At 40.5% G+C, this 12,938-nt stretch overlaps 1 protein-coding gene across 1 annotated transcript in view; it reads right to left on the reverse strand.

Moving 5' to 3' along the window:
- The window catches only part of wwc1.L (WW and C2 domain containing 1 L homeolog), a 107,887-nt gene that overhangs the window by 28,542 nt on the left and 66,407 nt on the right, over positions 1-12,938 (reverse strand). Inside the window, exons 8-9 of the mRNA XM_041586170.1 lie at positions 12,527-12,600; positions 7,571-7,813 (exon numbers count right to left, since the gene is read on the reverse strand). Coding sequence (XP_041442104.1) covers positions 7,571-7,813; positions 12,527-12,600 — 317 coding nt within the window. The remainder of the gene's footprint in view (positions 1-7,570; positions 7,814-12,526; positions 12,601-12,938) is intronic.

Raw genomic sequence — 12,938 nt, forward strand, 5'->3', positions numbered from 1 at the left:
AGCCTCATATCAGATTTCAAAATTAAATATAAAAAAAAATCTTTGCTCTTTTGAAAAACACATTGCAGTGCCATGACAGTATCCCTTTAAATCTGAAAAGAGTCAGAAGAAGAAACCAAATAATTCAAAAACTAAAAAAAAAAAAAATGAAGACCATAGGAAAAGTTGCTTATAACTGACCATTCTATAAGATACTAAGGGTTCTTACAGACGAGTGTTTTAAGCTGCGATCCCCTGTGTTCCGTTTTTATGCATTCAGCCGCAGGGGAGTGCAGGAGTAGACACATTTTATTCCGTTTTTTTCAATGGGGCTATACTCACACAGGCGCATCTAGGCGCAGAACGCAGGAAAAATGCAGCATGTTGCGTCTCAACCTGCATTTGCCGCCTACATGCGCCTGTGTGAGTACAGCCCCATTGAAAAAAACTGAATGCGTCTACTCCTGCGCTCCCCTGCGGCTGAACGCATAAAAACGGAACGCAGGGGAGCACAGCTTCAAACGCTCATCTGTAAGAGCCCTAAAAGTTAACTTAAAGAAGAACCACCCCTTTAAACTATGCATTCATTTTAAAGGAGTGGTTCACATTGAAGTTAACTTTTAGTATGGTACAGAATGGCTAATTCTAAACAACTTTTCAATTGGCCTTCATTTTTGCTTTTTTATGGTTTTTCAATTATTTTCCTTTTTCTTCTGACTCTTTCCAGCTTTCAAATGAGGGTCACTGACCCGACTAAAAGTACAGTACCCTGTAAGGCTACACATGTATTGTTATTGCTACTTTTTATTACTCCTCTTTCTATTCAAGGCATCTCCTATTCACATTCCAGTCTCTTATTCAAATCAATGAATGGTTACTGGGGTAATTGGGACCCTAGCAACCAGACTGCTGAAATTGCAAATTGTAGAAGCTGCTGAATAAAAAGCGAAATAACTCAAAAACCACAAATAATAAAAAATGAAAACCAATTGCAAATTGTCTCAGGATATCACTCTCTACATCATACTAAAAGTTAATTTAAAGATGAACAACCCCCTTTAATATTGTCCTACAGGCAGTAGGCTTTCCATTCACACATGCAGCCAATCAGCATGACACACCTCTGTGCTCCAGCAGCCCCACAGCAAACTGCACAACCTGCTTAGGAACCAACACCAGGTAAAAAATTGCTGCTTCACATTTTAGTAATATTTTGCTGAGACATTCTGTAACCAGTATTAGAACTTGAAATGAGGTTTTATTTTCTAGAAACTGAACACTGTAACTTGCTTAGCATTGTCAAAATGAATAGAGATGATGGTGCTTTATACTTAGGACAGACATATGTTGTGTGAGTTATGTCCCCTGTTATGAAATGTCATTTCTATGCCTCTAGAATCCACATGTAAACTGGTTGCTTTGTACTTGGCTTAGATGTGTACTGCATGGCTGCATATTGATAGCTGCAGTCTGCAGCATGTGTAAATGCTTATTGCTAATTAGCCCTGCAGCCTCTGTCAGTGTATTTCTTTTCATATTTTAAGAGGTTGTTCACCTTTGAGATAACTTTTACGGCCCTTACAGCCGAGTGTTTGAAGCTGCGCTCCTCTGCATTCCGGTTTTCTGTGTTCAGCCGCAGGGGAGCGCAGGAGTAGACGCATTCAGTTTCAGGCGCATGTAGGCACCGAACACAGGTTGAGACGCAACATGCTGCATTTTTCCTGCGTTCGGCGCCTACATGTGCCTGTGCGAGTACAGCCCATTGAAAAAAACTGAATGCGTCTAATCCTGCGCTCCCCTGCGGCTGAACGCATAAAACCGGAATGCAGCTTCAAACGCTCGTCTGTAAGAGCCCTTAGTATGATGTAGATTTAACTCAATATTACTGGGCCCCACAGCAGACTATTTTTCAGGCCTCCAAAATGTCTAGAGGTTGACCAATTTTACCAATATTTATTTAAATTGAATATGAATTAGGACCCCATGGGGCCCCTATACCTCCTGGGTCCCCCTGCAGCCGCAGGGTCTGCTTCCTCTATAGCTACGCCCCTGGAGAGTGATATTCTGAGACAATTAGCATTTTGTATTATTTGTGGTTTTCGAGTTATTTAGCTGTTTTTATTCAGCAGCTCTCCAGTCTGCAAGTTCAGCAATCTGGTTGGTAGGTTCCAAATTACCCTAGCAACTATGTATTGATTTGAATAAGAGACTGTAATATGAATAGGAGAGGGTCTGAATTGAAACATGAGTAATAAAAAGTGGCAAGAACAATACATTTGTGGGGGAATGTAATAAAAGTTGCAAAGAGCAACACAATTAGCACAAATAAGAAGTCTCATTTCGCAATGTAATACTCTTCCTTAAACTGTTATTACATTGCAAATTTTAATTGCGCATAGCCCACTTTTAAGAAGTGCTTGAAGGTGTCGTAATCTTTTGGAGCAAACATAACGACTTTTTCAGTAAGAAGTTTTATTACATTCACTGCGCACTGGCGATAACGATAAAATTCGCAAACCTTCTTCCACTGTAGGAAGTGGTCGCTAAACAGTTTCCGGGTTCACAAAAGCTATATTAAATTCGCACAAAGGCAAATTTGTTCACACAGAGGCGTAACTTTTCGCCTTGCAAATATATATTCAGTTACGACTTTTATTACATTCCCCCATCGTAGTTTAAAGAACATTTGTTTTTAGATGGGGTCAGTGACCCCCATTTGAAAGATAGAAAGTCAGAAGAAGATGGTAAATAATTATAAAAACTATAACCAGGGTCGGACTGGAGGGTGCAGGGCCCACCAGGGCTGCCACCCCAGGGGCCCCCGCATCCCCCAAAGGTCCATACCCCCTTGAGGTAGATTCAACTTTCCAGCACACGTTGGGAGAGGGAGATCAGCAGCTTGGGGATCGGGTCTAGACTGGCGTGACCCTCAAGGACCGGGGCCCACTGGGTTTTTTCCCGGTGTCCTGCTGCCCAGTCCAACCCCGACTATAACAAATAATGAAGATTTTTCTTAGAATTAGCCATTCTGTAACATAGGTGAACCACCTCTTGAAAGTGATAAATCGGAAACCACTAAGGATAATGTTACAGGGAGAGGAGAGGGGGAATTTCTATCTATCTGGGAATATAAAAGAAGAATAATACAGCCTATTTCTGGCTTGCTAATTCTCCCAACCCAATGGCAACCAATGACTTTGTCAGTGATGTCCATGAACCCCCACTTCAATACGGTTGTAATGGTCCAGTTATCATTTCTGACCACTCTGAGGCTCATTTATTAACACTGGGCAATTTTGCACCTAGGCAGTAACCCATAGCAACCAATCAGTGATTAGCTTTTTTAAGACAGCTGCAGGTTACTGCCCAGGTGCAAAATTGCCCAGTGTTTATAAATGTTTATAAATATAATTTAACAACGACACTTGGAGATGCACGGCAAAATTTAAAATGTTTTAAAAATGGGTAGGACTACATGGATGTTTTTGTTGCGATCCGACGGGCTGCAACAAAATGCCGGCGTCAAATCGCATGCAAAGGAAATAAGGTAAGTGAATGCATTAAATAGCATGTAAGGAGAGCACTCACCCGAACTCCAGAGAACAGGCTCCGACCAAACAGATTAGGCTGTGCTAACAACGCCGACACGCCTCCAGATAGAGCGTAACAATTTGTATCAATGAAAGTCTTTGATCCACGGAGCACCAAGCCAGGTCGAAGATTAATAAATTTTCATTTTATTGAGGATTAAATATTATACATGATAGTAAAACACCAACAGTGCATCAAACGCAGTCCATGCTTAAGTGAATGCATTGTCGCATGGTGTCGCAGCGTTGATCCGACGCGACACCACTGTCTGATGCAGACGCAGCGTGCATCGTCTGCATCCGACGTGTCACGTCAGATCAACGCTGCAACTTCATCCGACATTTCCATTACTTACCTTATTTCCGTTGCATGCAATTTGACGCTGGCGTTTTGTTGCAGTGCGTCGGATCGCGCCAAAAACGTCCATGTAGTCCTACCCTATGTGTTTTCAACGCGCACAGCATCAATTTTTAGGCAAAAAATGTGTGAAAAAAGGTCCTACAAATAAGCGGACGGGATCATTGTCCCCTAATGCCATGGAGTTAGTTTCCATCTCTGCTTTGGATTTATCCAGCAAAGCTGGGTGTTGCAGCCCCCTTGAACTTCTGGATCTAAAAATGTCTTATAAGGAGCAGCATAAGCACATCACATTATCGTTCAAGACTAACTGGAACTCGGCTGGAGCAAAGACACTAAGGCTAATGTTACAACACAAGTGTTAAGTGCAGAAACAGCAAGTGGTCATTTTTTTTACCCACAATGCAGGAATATAACATTTTCCCCACCCAAAATTCAAGTGTTATACCACGTGTACACTACATACTGTAGTAACTTTGCCAATGAATGCACATTTTTAATTTGGCCGTGGTGTCACAATAACAGTATGGGCTGAACCACATGGTGTGCCTTCTTCAGATCCGACACGATGAGAGGAAGCTTCGTGACACGACTGTCGGATGAAGACGTAACGTGTGGTGCTCGCATCCGACGTCGTGTCGGATGCGCGCAGCTTGTAGGTCCGACATTCCTATTCCTACATCCGCCTTGTCACATCCACTTCCTCTCATCGCGTTGGATCGGAACAAGCGGCACCGTGGAGTTCAGCCCTATTAGTCAGTTGCGTGTAGGAGAAACATGCTAAGGGAAAGGATCAGCACATGTCTTGAGGAAGAATTGCTACCAGGACCCCCTTAAAGGAACAGTAACACCAAATGAAAGTGTACTATTGTGCTGCACTGGTACAACTGGTGTGTGCTTAAGAAACTCTACTATTGTTTATATAAACAATCTGCTGTGTAGCCATTGGGACAGCTGTTCAAGCTGAAAAATGTATAGGCACATGATATAAAGCAGATAACAGATAAGCTCTGTATTATACAATGGGATTCTTCAGAACGTATGTTATCTAAAATGTATCCTGTGATTTAATGGCTGCCCCTGTGGCTACACAGCAGCTTGTTTACATAAACTATAGTAGAGTTTCTAAAGCACACACACACGTTTTACCAGTGGAGGGTGACAGTACATTATATTGTCGTTCCTTTAAAAGGCTTTCATTTTTTGGTTTTACTGTTCTTTTAACTCTGAACTCCCTGTAATTTCAACGTTGCGCCCACAGTTGCACTGATGGTTGGCCAGTAGGGTGCTACTCCACTGTATTTCTGAATTGATGGCTCTTTTAGTTGTACCACTGTATTGATACTTTTGTCAAACTTTACATTGTGTTTGCTTTTTACACTTCTGCATGCAGTACAGGGTTTAAATATTATATACACAGTAAATCTGCCCTGGCTGAAAGCTGAGAGGGCCTGACAAAACTACTAGATTGGCACTGCTTTGTAGCATGCCGTTTTTATTCTTCATGTCCTTTTCTAGCATGTCCGGTATGCTTCTCAGCTAAATAATTCAGTGTCTGTTTATACAGTCATTTCCTAAAAGGAGTAAAAAAAGAGAAACCAGAGATCTGAGTGCAGATATGTAGCTAACAAAAATGATAGGATTCTCTTTGATGCATACCTACGTTCTTTAATCATGGCTGAAGCAGTGGCACTCTTCATAGATGAAACCCAGGGCAAAATATAATTTAATGTAGATCGCAAAAATATGTCAAATATTCTGCTTGAACAGCCTAGTTAGTAAGAAATCGTTTCCTTCACAGAAATTCAAACAGAATATAAACTTTCCAAGCTCTGCCTTTTCTTCTTATGGCTCATGACGTCTGTCCCCCCTTGAAAGTCTTATCACTGCCTGTGCCTTCCATTGACTTGAATGACAATCCTGTTACATACCCATTCATAGCCAATAGCAGAAAGCTCGGGTGGGAACAGGAGTCTCACCATGTGCCATTTGCCCAAACTGTAATTAATCTGTCTATACAATGAAACAAGATAAAATCTACCCATGACGTTGCAGCATTTTGTTTTCCTTCTTTCTTTTCTCATAATTTCTGAACTTGCCAGCAGCAAACATACAGTGAAATATATGATTAACAACTCGGCTGTAACTTGCAGCTATTTTAATATGGTACAAAAAATGGGGCTCATTTATAAACACTGAGCAAATTTGCCCATGGGTAGTAACCCGTGGCAACCAATCAAATGCTTGCATTCATTGTTAAACTAGCAGCTGGCTAAATGAAGCCAATCACTGATTGGTTGCTATGGGTTACTGCCCACGGGCATATTTGCCCTGTGTTTATAAATGAGCCCCATAAAGTATGGAAAATATATATTAATGAAGATGCATGCCTCATATGCTCTGTTATTTAAAGGGCATGTAAAGGCAAAAAAATAAAATCCAATTTTTACTTTCTTTAATAAAAAAGAAACCGATCTCCAATATACTTTAATTAAAAAATGTGTACCATTTTTATAAGAAACCTGACTGTATGCAGTGAAATTCTTCCTTCATTTACTGCTGTGGATAGAAATTGTCAGACGGCCTCTAACTGCTCTGCAGGGAAACAATCATACGTATGAACAGCAGGGGGAGCCCCATGCAGATCTCAAGCAGCTTTGTTTGTTTCTCTGTAGAGCAGTCGGCGACTGTGTAGAGTTCGTATTGGATTTTATTTTTGCCTTTACATCCCCTTTACTGTTTCCAACCTCAGCAACAGGGACAAAGATCATGGAGCCAGATTTAAACAGATAAACTGAGAATGGTGAGAGAACGATGTACATTACATAATATGGGGTAATTTAGAATACACTGGGGTTGTGCTGTGTTATAACACACATTTACACAGCAAGGTGTTGCAGAAGCTGAATTGGCAGCCAAGAAATGTCATATGCACAATTTTCATTTTGGGGTCCTTACAGGCCACATACTAAATCTATGCATACTGGCAATTAAACTAGGGATGCACCGAATCCAGGATTCGGTTCGGGATTCAGACTTTTTCAGCATATGCAAATTAGGGGCAGGGAGGGAAATCACGTGACTTTTTGTCACAAAACAAGGTAAAAAATGGATCCACCTTCGGTTCGGTGGATCCTTAAATTAAACTGTCTATTAGAAGCAAATAGAATAATTGTTTTGTTTTAAAGTGGTGAAATCAGAAAGTGTTCATGGGTGAGGCTTATTATAACAGTGGGTGTGGCTTATTTTTAGTATGCAGTGCTATGCTCAGAACACACAGCATTCCTCCACTTTATTATTATATACATATTGTTTTTGTATATGCTTTGTGTAATAAGGGCATGGCAGAGGCTAAAGAAGGTTCCTTCTTTGCCAGTTTGATTATACAAGGTGAGTACCATACTGCTTATCTTGGCAAAGGTATTCTCTGTATATAACTGTATGTGTAAAAATCTGTATGCAGAGAAGGAACTGGTTGTTCACTCAATAACATAATGTAAGTGCCTGCGCATTTCAAAATAAATGAATAATTATACCTGTTCCAACATTCCAGGGATGGAGTCATTGCTATTAGCATTGTTCTTGTACACTGCTGTTGATAAAGCATTTTAAGGCATATTAAAGGCAAAAAGAAGACCTTTACCTCTCTGTGAGCGCCTTGCTTTGTGTGTCCCTGGCTGCCTGTAGGTCTTCCTCCAGCTGCTTCTTCTCGCTTTCTAATCGCTCCACCTCACTCTGACTCCACTTGCGCGGGCTGATGAAGCGCATCTCTTTCAGCAGCTCTTCTTTCTCGCTGATTAGTATGAGCCGGTCTCTTTCAGAGTCGAGGACTCCAGGCCACGCGTCGCTGTCAATCTTGGCCAACTGGATCTTTATGTTTGCTATCCTACAAAAATGAAATGTTTTATAGCTCTTAATGGACTTGCAAAGTACTGCTTTGCTGTATGGCTAGAGGAGCCTTTCTCAGTATCACAACACTTAGGGGGTTATTTATTAAAGCCCGAATGCCAAAAACCCAAAGTTGCATATACATCAATAGGAGAAGTCCCAAAGATATCTTGATCTGCGCTGGGTTTTGTCCAATAATCCGAAGATGACATGGTTTTTCGGCCAAAAATCCGGAAAATTTGTACGATTCGAATTTTTCCGGCACAGGAAATTTTTGGAAAAATCTATTGACAAATAAGGGGGAAAAAACCCTGCGGATTTGGTCGGAGTAGTTTTCAGAAAATAATGAGATAAATTTGGACTTTGATAAATGGGCCTCTCCAAAGGGGTCCCCAAACTTTTTTTTTTTACCTGTGAGCCACATTCAAATGTAAAAAGATTTGGGGAGCAAAACAAGCATGAAAAGGTCCCTAGGGGTGCCTAATAGGGGCTGTGATTGGCAGGGCTGGATTTACATAGAGGCCGCCCCTAGGCCCACTCCCGTTCGGCGCCCCTGTCCCCTCCCCTTTATTTGTGCAAATTTTCATCATCAATGGGGAAATTTAAAAAAATATTGTATCTCCAGTGCATCCCCAGTGTTTTTGAACCAAAGTGGGTGTGGTTGGGCATCATGCCGCCCCCCTAAAATCCTGCCGCCCTAGGCCCGGGCCTAGGTGGCCTTTCACAAATCCGGGCCTGGTGATTGGCTATTTGGAAGCCCCTATGTGGACTTGCAGCCTACAGGAGGCTCTACTAGGCACTATATTTAGTTTTTATGCAATTAAAACTTGCCTCCAAGCTTGGAATTCAAAAATAATCACCTGTTTTGAGGACACTGAGAGCAACATCTAAGGGGTTGGGGAGCAACATGTGGCTCACAAGCTACTGGTTGGGGATCACTGCTGTATGGGGTTTGACAGAAGCAGGCAGGTATTTTGTGCTGCTGAAAATCACATTTATTACCATTGGGTATAGGAAGTTACACATTTGAAAGCTTTTTTTGTTTAAGGCATGGTCAGGCAGGTAGTCGGTACATATTCTTTGTATGACTTGCATCCCATAAAGAAGTAGAGCCATATTTTCAGTGCATTGGTTCCCATTTAGGGACCTAACTGGCTCTGAGCCAGACACATCTCCTCCCCTTAACTTATACAGGTATGTTATCCAGAAATCTCAGGATCTGAGGTTTTCTAGATAACGGATCTTTCCGTATTTTGGATCTTCATACCTTTAAGTCTACTAGAAAACCATGTAAACATTAAATAAAACCAATAGCCTGGTTTTGCTTCCAATAAGGAGTAATTATATCTTTGTTTTATTACAGAGAAAAGGGAAGTCATTTTTAAAAATTTGGATTTTGTAGATAAAATGGAGTCTATGGGAGCTGGCCTTTCTGTAATTCGGAGCTTTCTGGATAATGGGTTTCCTGATAATGGATCCCATACCTGTAGTTGTTTTTTTTAGTACATATACTGTAGCCGTTCAGTTCTTGATAATATAATAATATTCCGAAACCGCTCATGTTTTCTCCTGCATTGAATGATAACTAATAATGTTTAAATCATGACGTCTCATTTAAATACATTATTTGGGGGTATTATTTTTAAATGGGTAGTCCACCTTACAATTAACTTTCAGTATGACGTAGACTACAGTACACAAATGTATACGAGAACTGGCCATGCATGGGACACTACTTCCAGCTGAAAGCATTTTTACTGTAGCCAACACCTTTCTAATGCCAAAAAATGATGGCATGACCACCTGATACTTGCTGCGCCTGCCAGATATCAGTGTGATCAAAGAGGTGGTTCACCTTAAAGTTAATTAGTATATTATAGAATGGCTAATTCTAAGCAACTTTTCAATTGGTTTTCATTTTTTCTTTTTTAGATTTTGAATTATTTGTCTTCTTCTGTCTCTTTCCAGCTTTCAAATGGGGAGGGTCACTGACCCCATTTAAAAATAAATAATTTGTAAGAGGCTTCAAATGGGGTATTTGTGCATTCCTCTGGATCAACTGGCAGTTAGGCAAGTTAAAATAGAGTTAAAAGGTTGAACTTGATGGATGTGTGGCTTTTTTTCAACCTAACTTACTATGTTACAATGTAAAGCTGGCCATAGACGCAAAGATCTGATCGTACGAATCGAGGATTCGTACGATTTTCGAACCGTGTGTGGAGAGTCCCGACATTTTTCGTCCGGCGGAGATCGGTCGTTTGGTCGATCGGACAGGTTAGAAAATTTCTGTCGGCTGCCGATAATATCTCTGCGTGTATTGCCAATCGTACGATTTTCAGTGGGAAACTGTCACTAGCATTGGTTGGACATAGATATCGTACGATTGCTGTCAGGGGCAGAACATTGCTGATCTGTTCTTTAACTAATCTGACTGGTAAGACTTTGATCTGAATGGTTAGTGGCGGGTCGGGAGATGGGAAAGTCCGATCGTACGATGATTCGTACGATCGGATCTTTGCATCTATGGCCAGCTTAAGACTTTTTTCAGGCCATCTCCTATTTATATTCCAGTTTCTTATTCAAAGTGATGCTTTGTTACTAGGGTAATTTGAAACCTAACAACCACTTTCAGGGACCAGGGGTTGGCCCCCAAAAGCTTGTGCCACAATGTCTGCAATAAACAAGATGAAGGCCCTTGTGAATTGTGTTCTTCCCCTTACATATTCTGCCATTCACACTATGGGAATTATTTATTAATGTCTGAAATGCCAAAAACGCGAAAAATTTGAGGTGTTTTGTTTTTACTTTAAAATCTTTTGTGAAAAACAAAACTATTTTTCGGGATTTATTATACCCCGAGGATGGAAAAACTCAGAATCCAAAAATCCGCCATCTCAGACCTGCCAAGGTTGTATATAAATCGATGGAAGTCCCGAAGATAGCCTGATCTGAGCTAAGTTTTGTGCAATCATCCAAAGATTTTGTGGTTTTCGGGCAAAAATCCAAAAAAATTTGAGTTTTCTGGGGAAAATCCGAAAAAAAATAGTTTGATCTGAATTTTCATACGATTTTCGAGATTTTTCATGCACAGGAAACTTTGGAGAAAAAGCATTGATAAATAAGGGGAAATTACCAGTGCAGATTTGGTCGGAGTATATTTCAGAAAGAAATGAGAAATTTACGGATTTTGAAAAATAACCCCGGATTTGCATGACAAAGAACTCACAAGACAGCTCGGTCTTAAAATACAAGTTGCAGTTTATCACAAAGGTCCCTTATACTTAAAAAAATTCAGTACCACTAGAAAAAGGCCAATAGAATGTAGATGCACCACAATGCAATGTCTCAATGCAAATATCTTCTGTTGACTAAAACTTAAGGGTAAGGCCACACTAAGCGATAGCGCGGCGATTTGACTCGCCGCAACTATTCGCCGCGACTTTTAATCCTCAATCGCTGGCGAAACTTTGGCGCTGGCGTCTATGGGGAATCGCTGCGTAAAAACACACGCGGCGATCTTTTTTCTATTGTCGCTCGAAATCGCCTCGCTAGGCGATTTCGAGCGACAATAGAAAAAAGATCGCCGCGTGTGTTTTTACGCTGGCGATTTTGCGCGATTTCCCATAGACGCCAGCGCCAAAGTTTCGCCAGCGATTGAGGATTAAAAGTCGCGGCGAATAGTCGCGGCGAGTCAAATCGCCGCGCTATCGCTTAGTGTGGCCTTACCCTAATGCTCTTGACTGCCAGGTTAGGGGCGACATATTCTTTACAATATTTTGTAGATAATGGGAGGGCCTGACCATCTCCCTTTTGGGGTATAATAATCTGCAAACGATATGCCACGCTAATGATCTTTTGCCTCATACAATTTTTACAGTCTTTGTTACAAAGATCTGTAACAATCGATGAGGACAGCTTGCAATAAAAATCACAAGTTTACCTGCATAGTCCATTCCCACCTTATAGGTAAAGGTGTTGTTCACCTCTGAGTTAACTTTTAATATGACGTGTAGAGTTTTTTTTTTTTTTGTTTTCACTTTTTGTTCAGTAATTCTCCAGTTTGGAATTTCAGCATCTATCTGGTTTCTAGGGTCCAAATGACCTTAGCAACCAAGCAGTCCTTTCAATGAGAGACTGGAATATGAACAGGAGAGGGTATGAATAAAAAGAAAAAATAACAATAAAATTGCAGCCTCACACATTAGTCCCATGTAAAAAGCTGCAACGAGTTAGAAGAATAAGGCAAATAATTCAAAAACGATTAAAAAATAAAGACCAATTGAAAAATTGCTTAGAACTGGACATTTTGTAAGACACTTACATTTTTGAAAAAATTTTTTTGTCAAAACTCACAAATTCGAATTTAAAAGCACCAACTGGAATTAGAATGTGAGATTTATCACACCTCGACCATAAAATCGTAAAATTAATTTACAAGTCAATGGCAGAGGTCCATTGACCCATTTGAAGATGTTAATAGCTTTCCTGACATTCAAGGTTTTTTTTTTTTTGGATAAATACGAATCGAATTATCGGGTCGTTTCCCATTCGATCGTATTTTAGACGTTTTAATTTTTTCATAAACAACCTCCAATTCGCTTTGTGAGTACATTCCAATTTAAAGTTAACTTAGAGGTGAACAACAGATTTACAGAAATAACTACTTTGCAGAGTACATGGTGTGCATGCAGAAAAAGAACAAAAAGATTACCTTCTCTTTGCTTCTTCATATCGAAGTTGTAACCTGACCCTCTCGGCCAAATGGTTATTACTGACCACAGAAAGCTGAGGAAACAAAATCATCAGCTGAGCTACACAAAGTACGACCAATTAGAATTTAACTTTTTAACCTTTTGCCGTGTACCAACCATAAAGAGCAATGTGACAAAGATTAAAAAAGAAAGTAGAAAATATATAAAAAAGGACCTCTGCAATCACCATATGTGTCCCTTCCTTGCCATCTTAGATTGTAAGCTCTCACAAGCAGGGCCCTCCCCTTACTGTCCTAAAAATATGCAACTGTAGGCGAACATCTATTCAGGTGAAATGCTTGTCAGTGTATGTAATCTGTTATGTCTTGTCATGTGTCAGCAATGATGGCTGTGGCTTAAATGGTTAATTCC

Source organism: Xenopus laevis, chromosome 3L, assembly GCF_017654675.1.
Source record: "Xenopus laevis strain J_2021 chromosome 3L, Xenopus_laevis_v10.1, whole genome shotgun sequence".
Taxonomy (NCBI): domain Eukaryota; kingdom Metazoa; phylum Chordata; class Amphibia; order Anura; family Pipidae; genus Xenopus; species Xenopus laevis.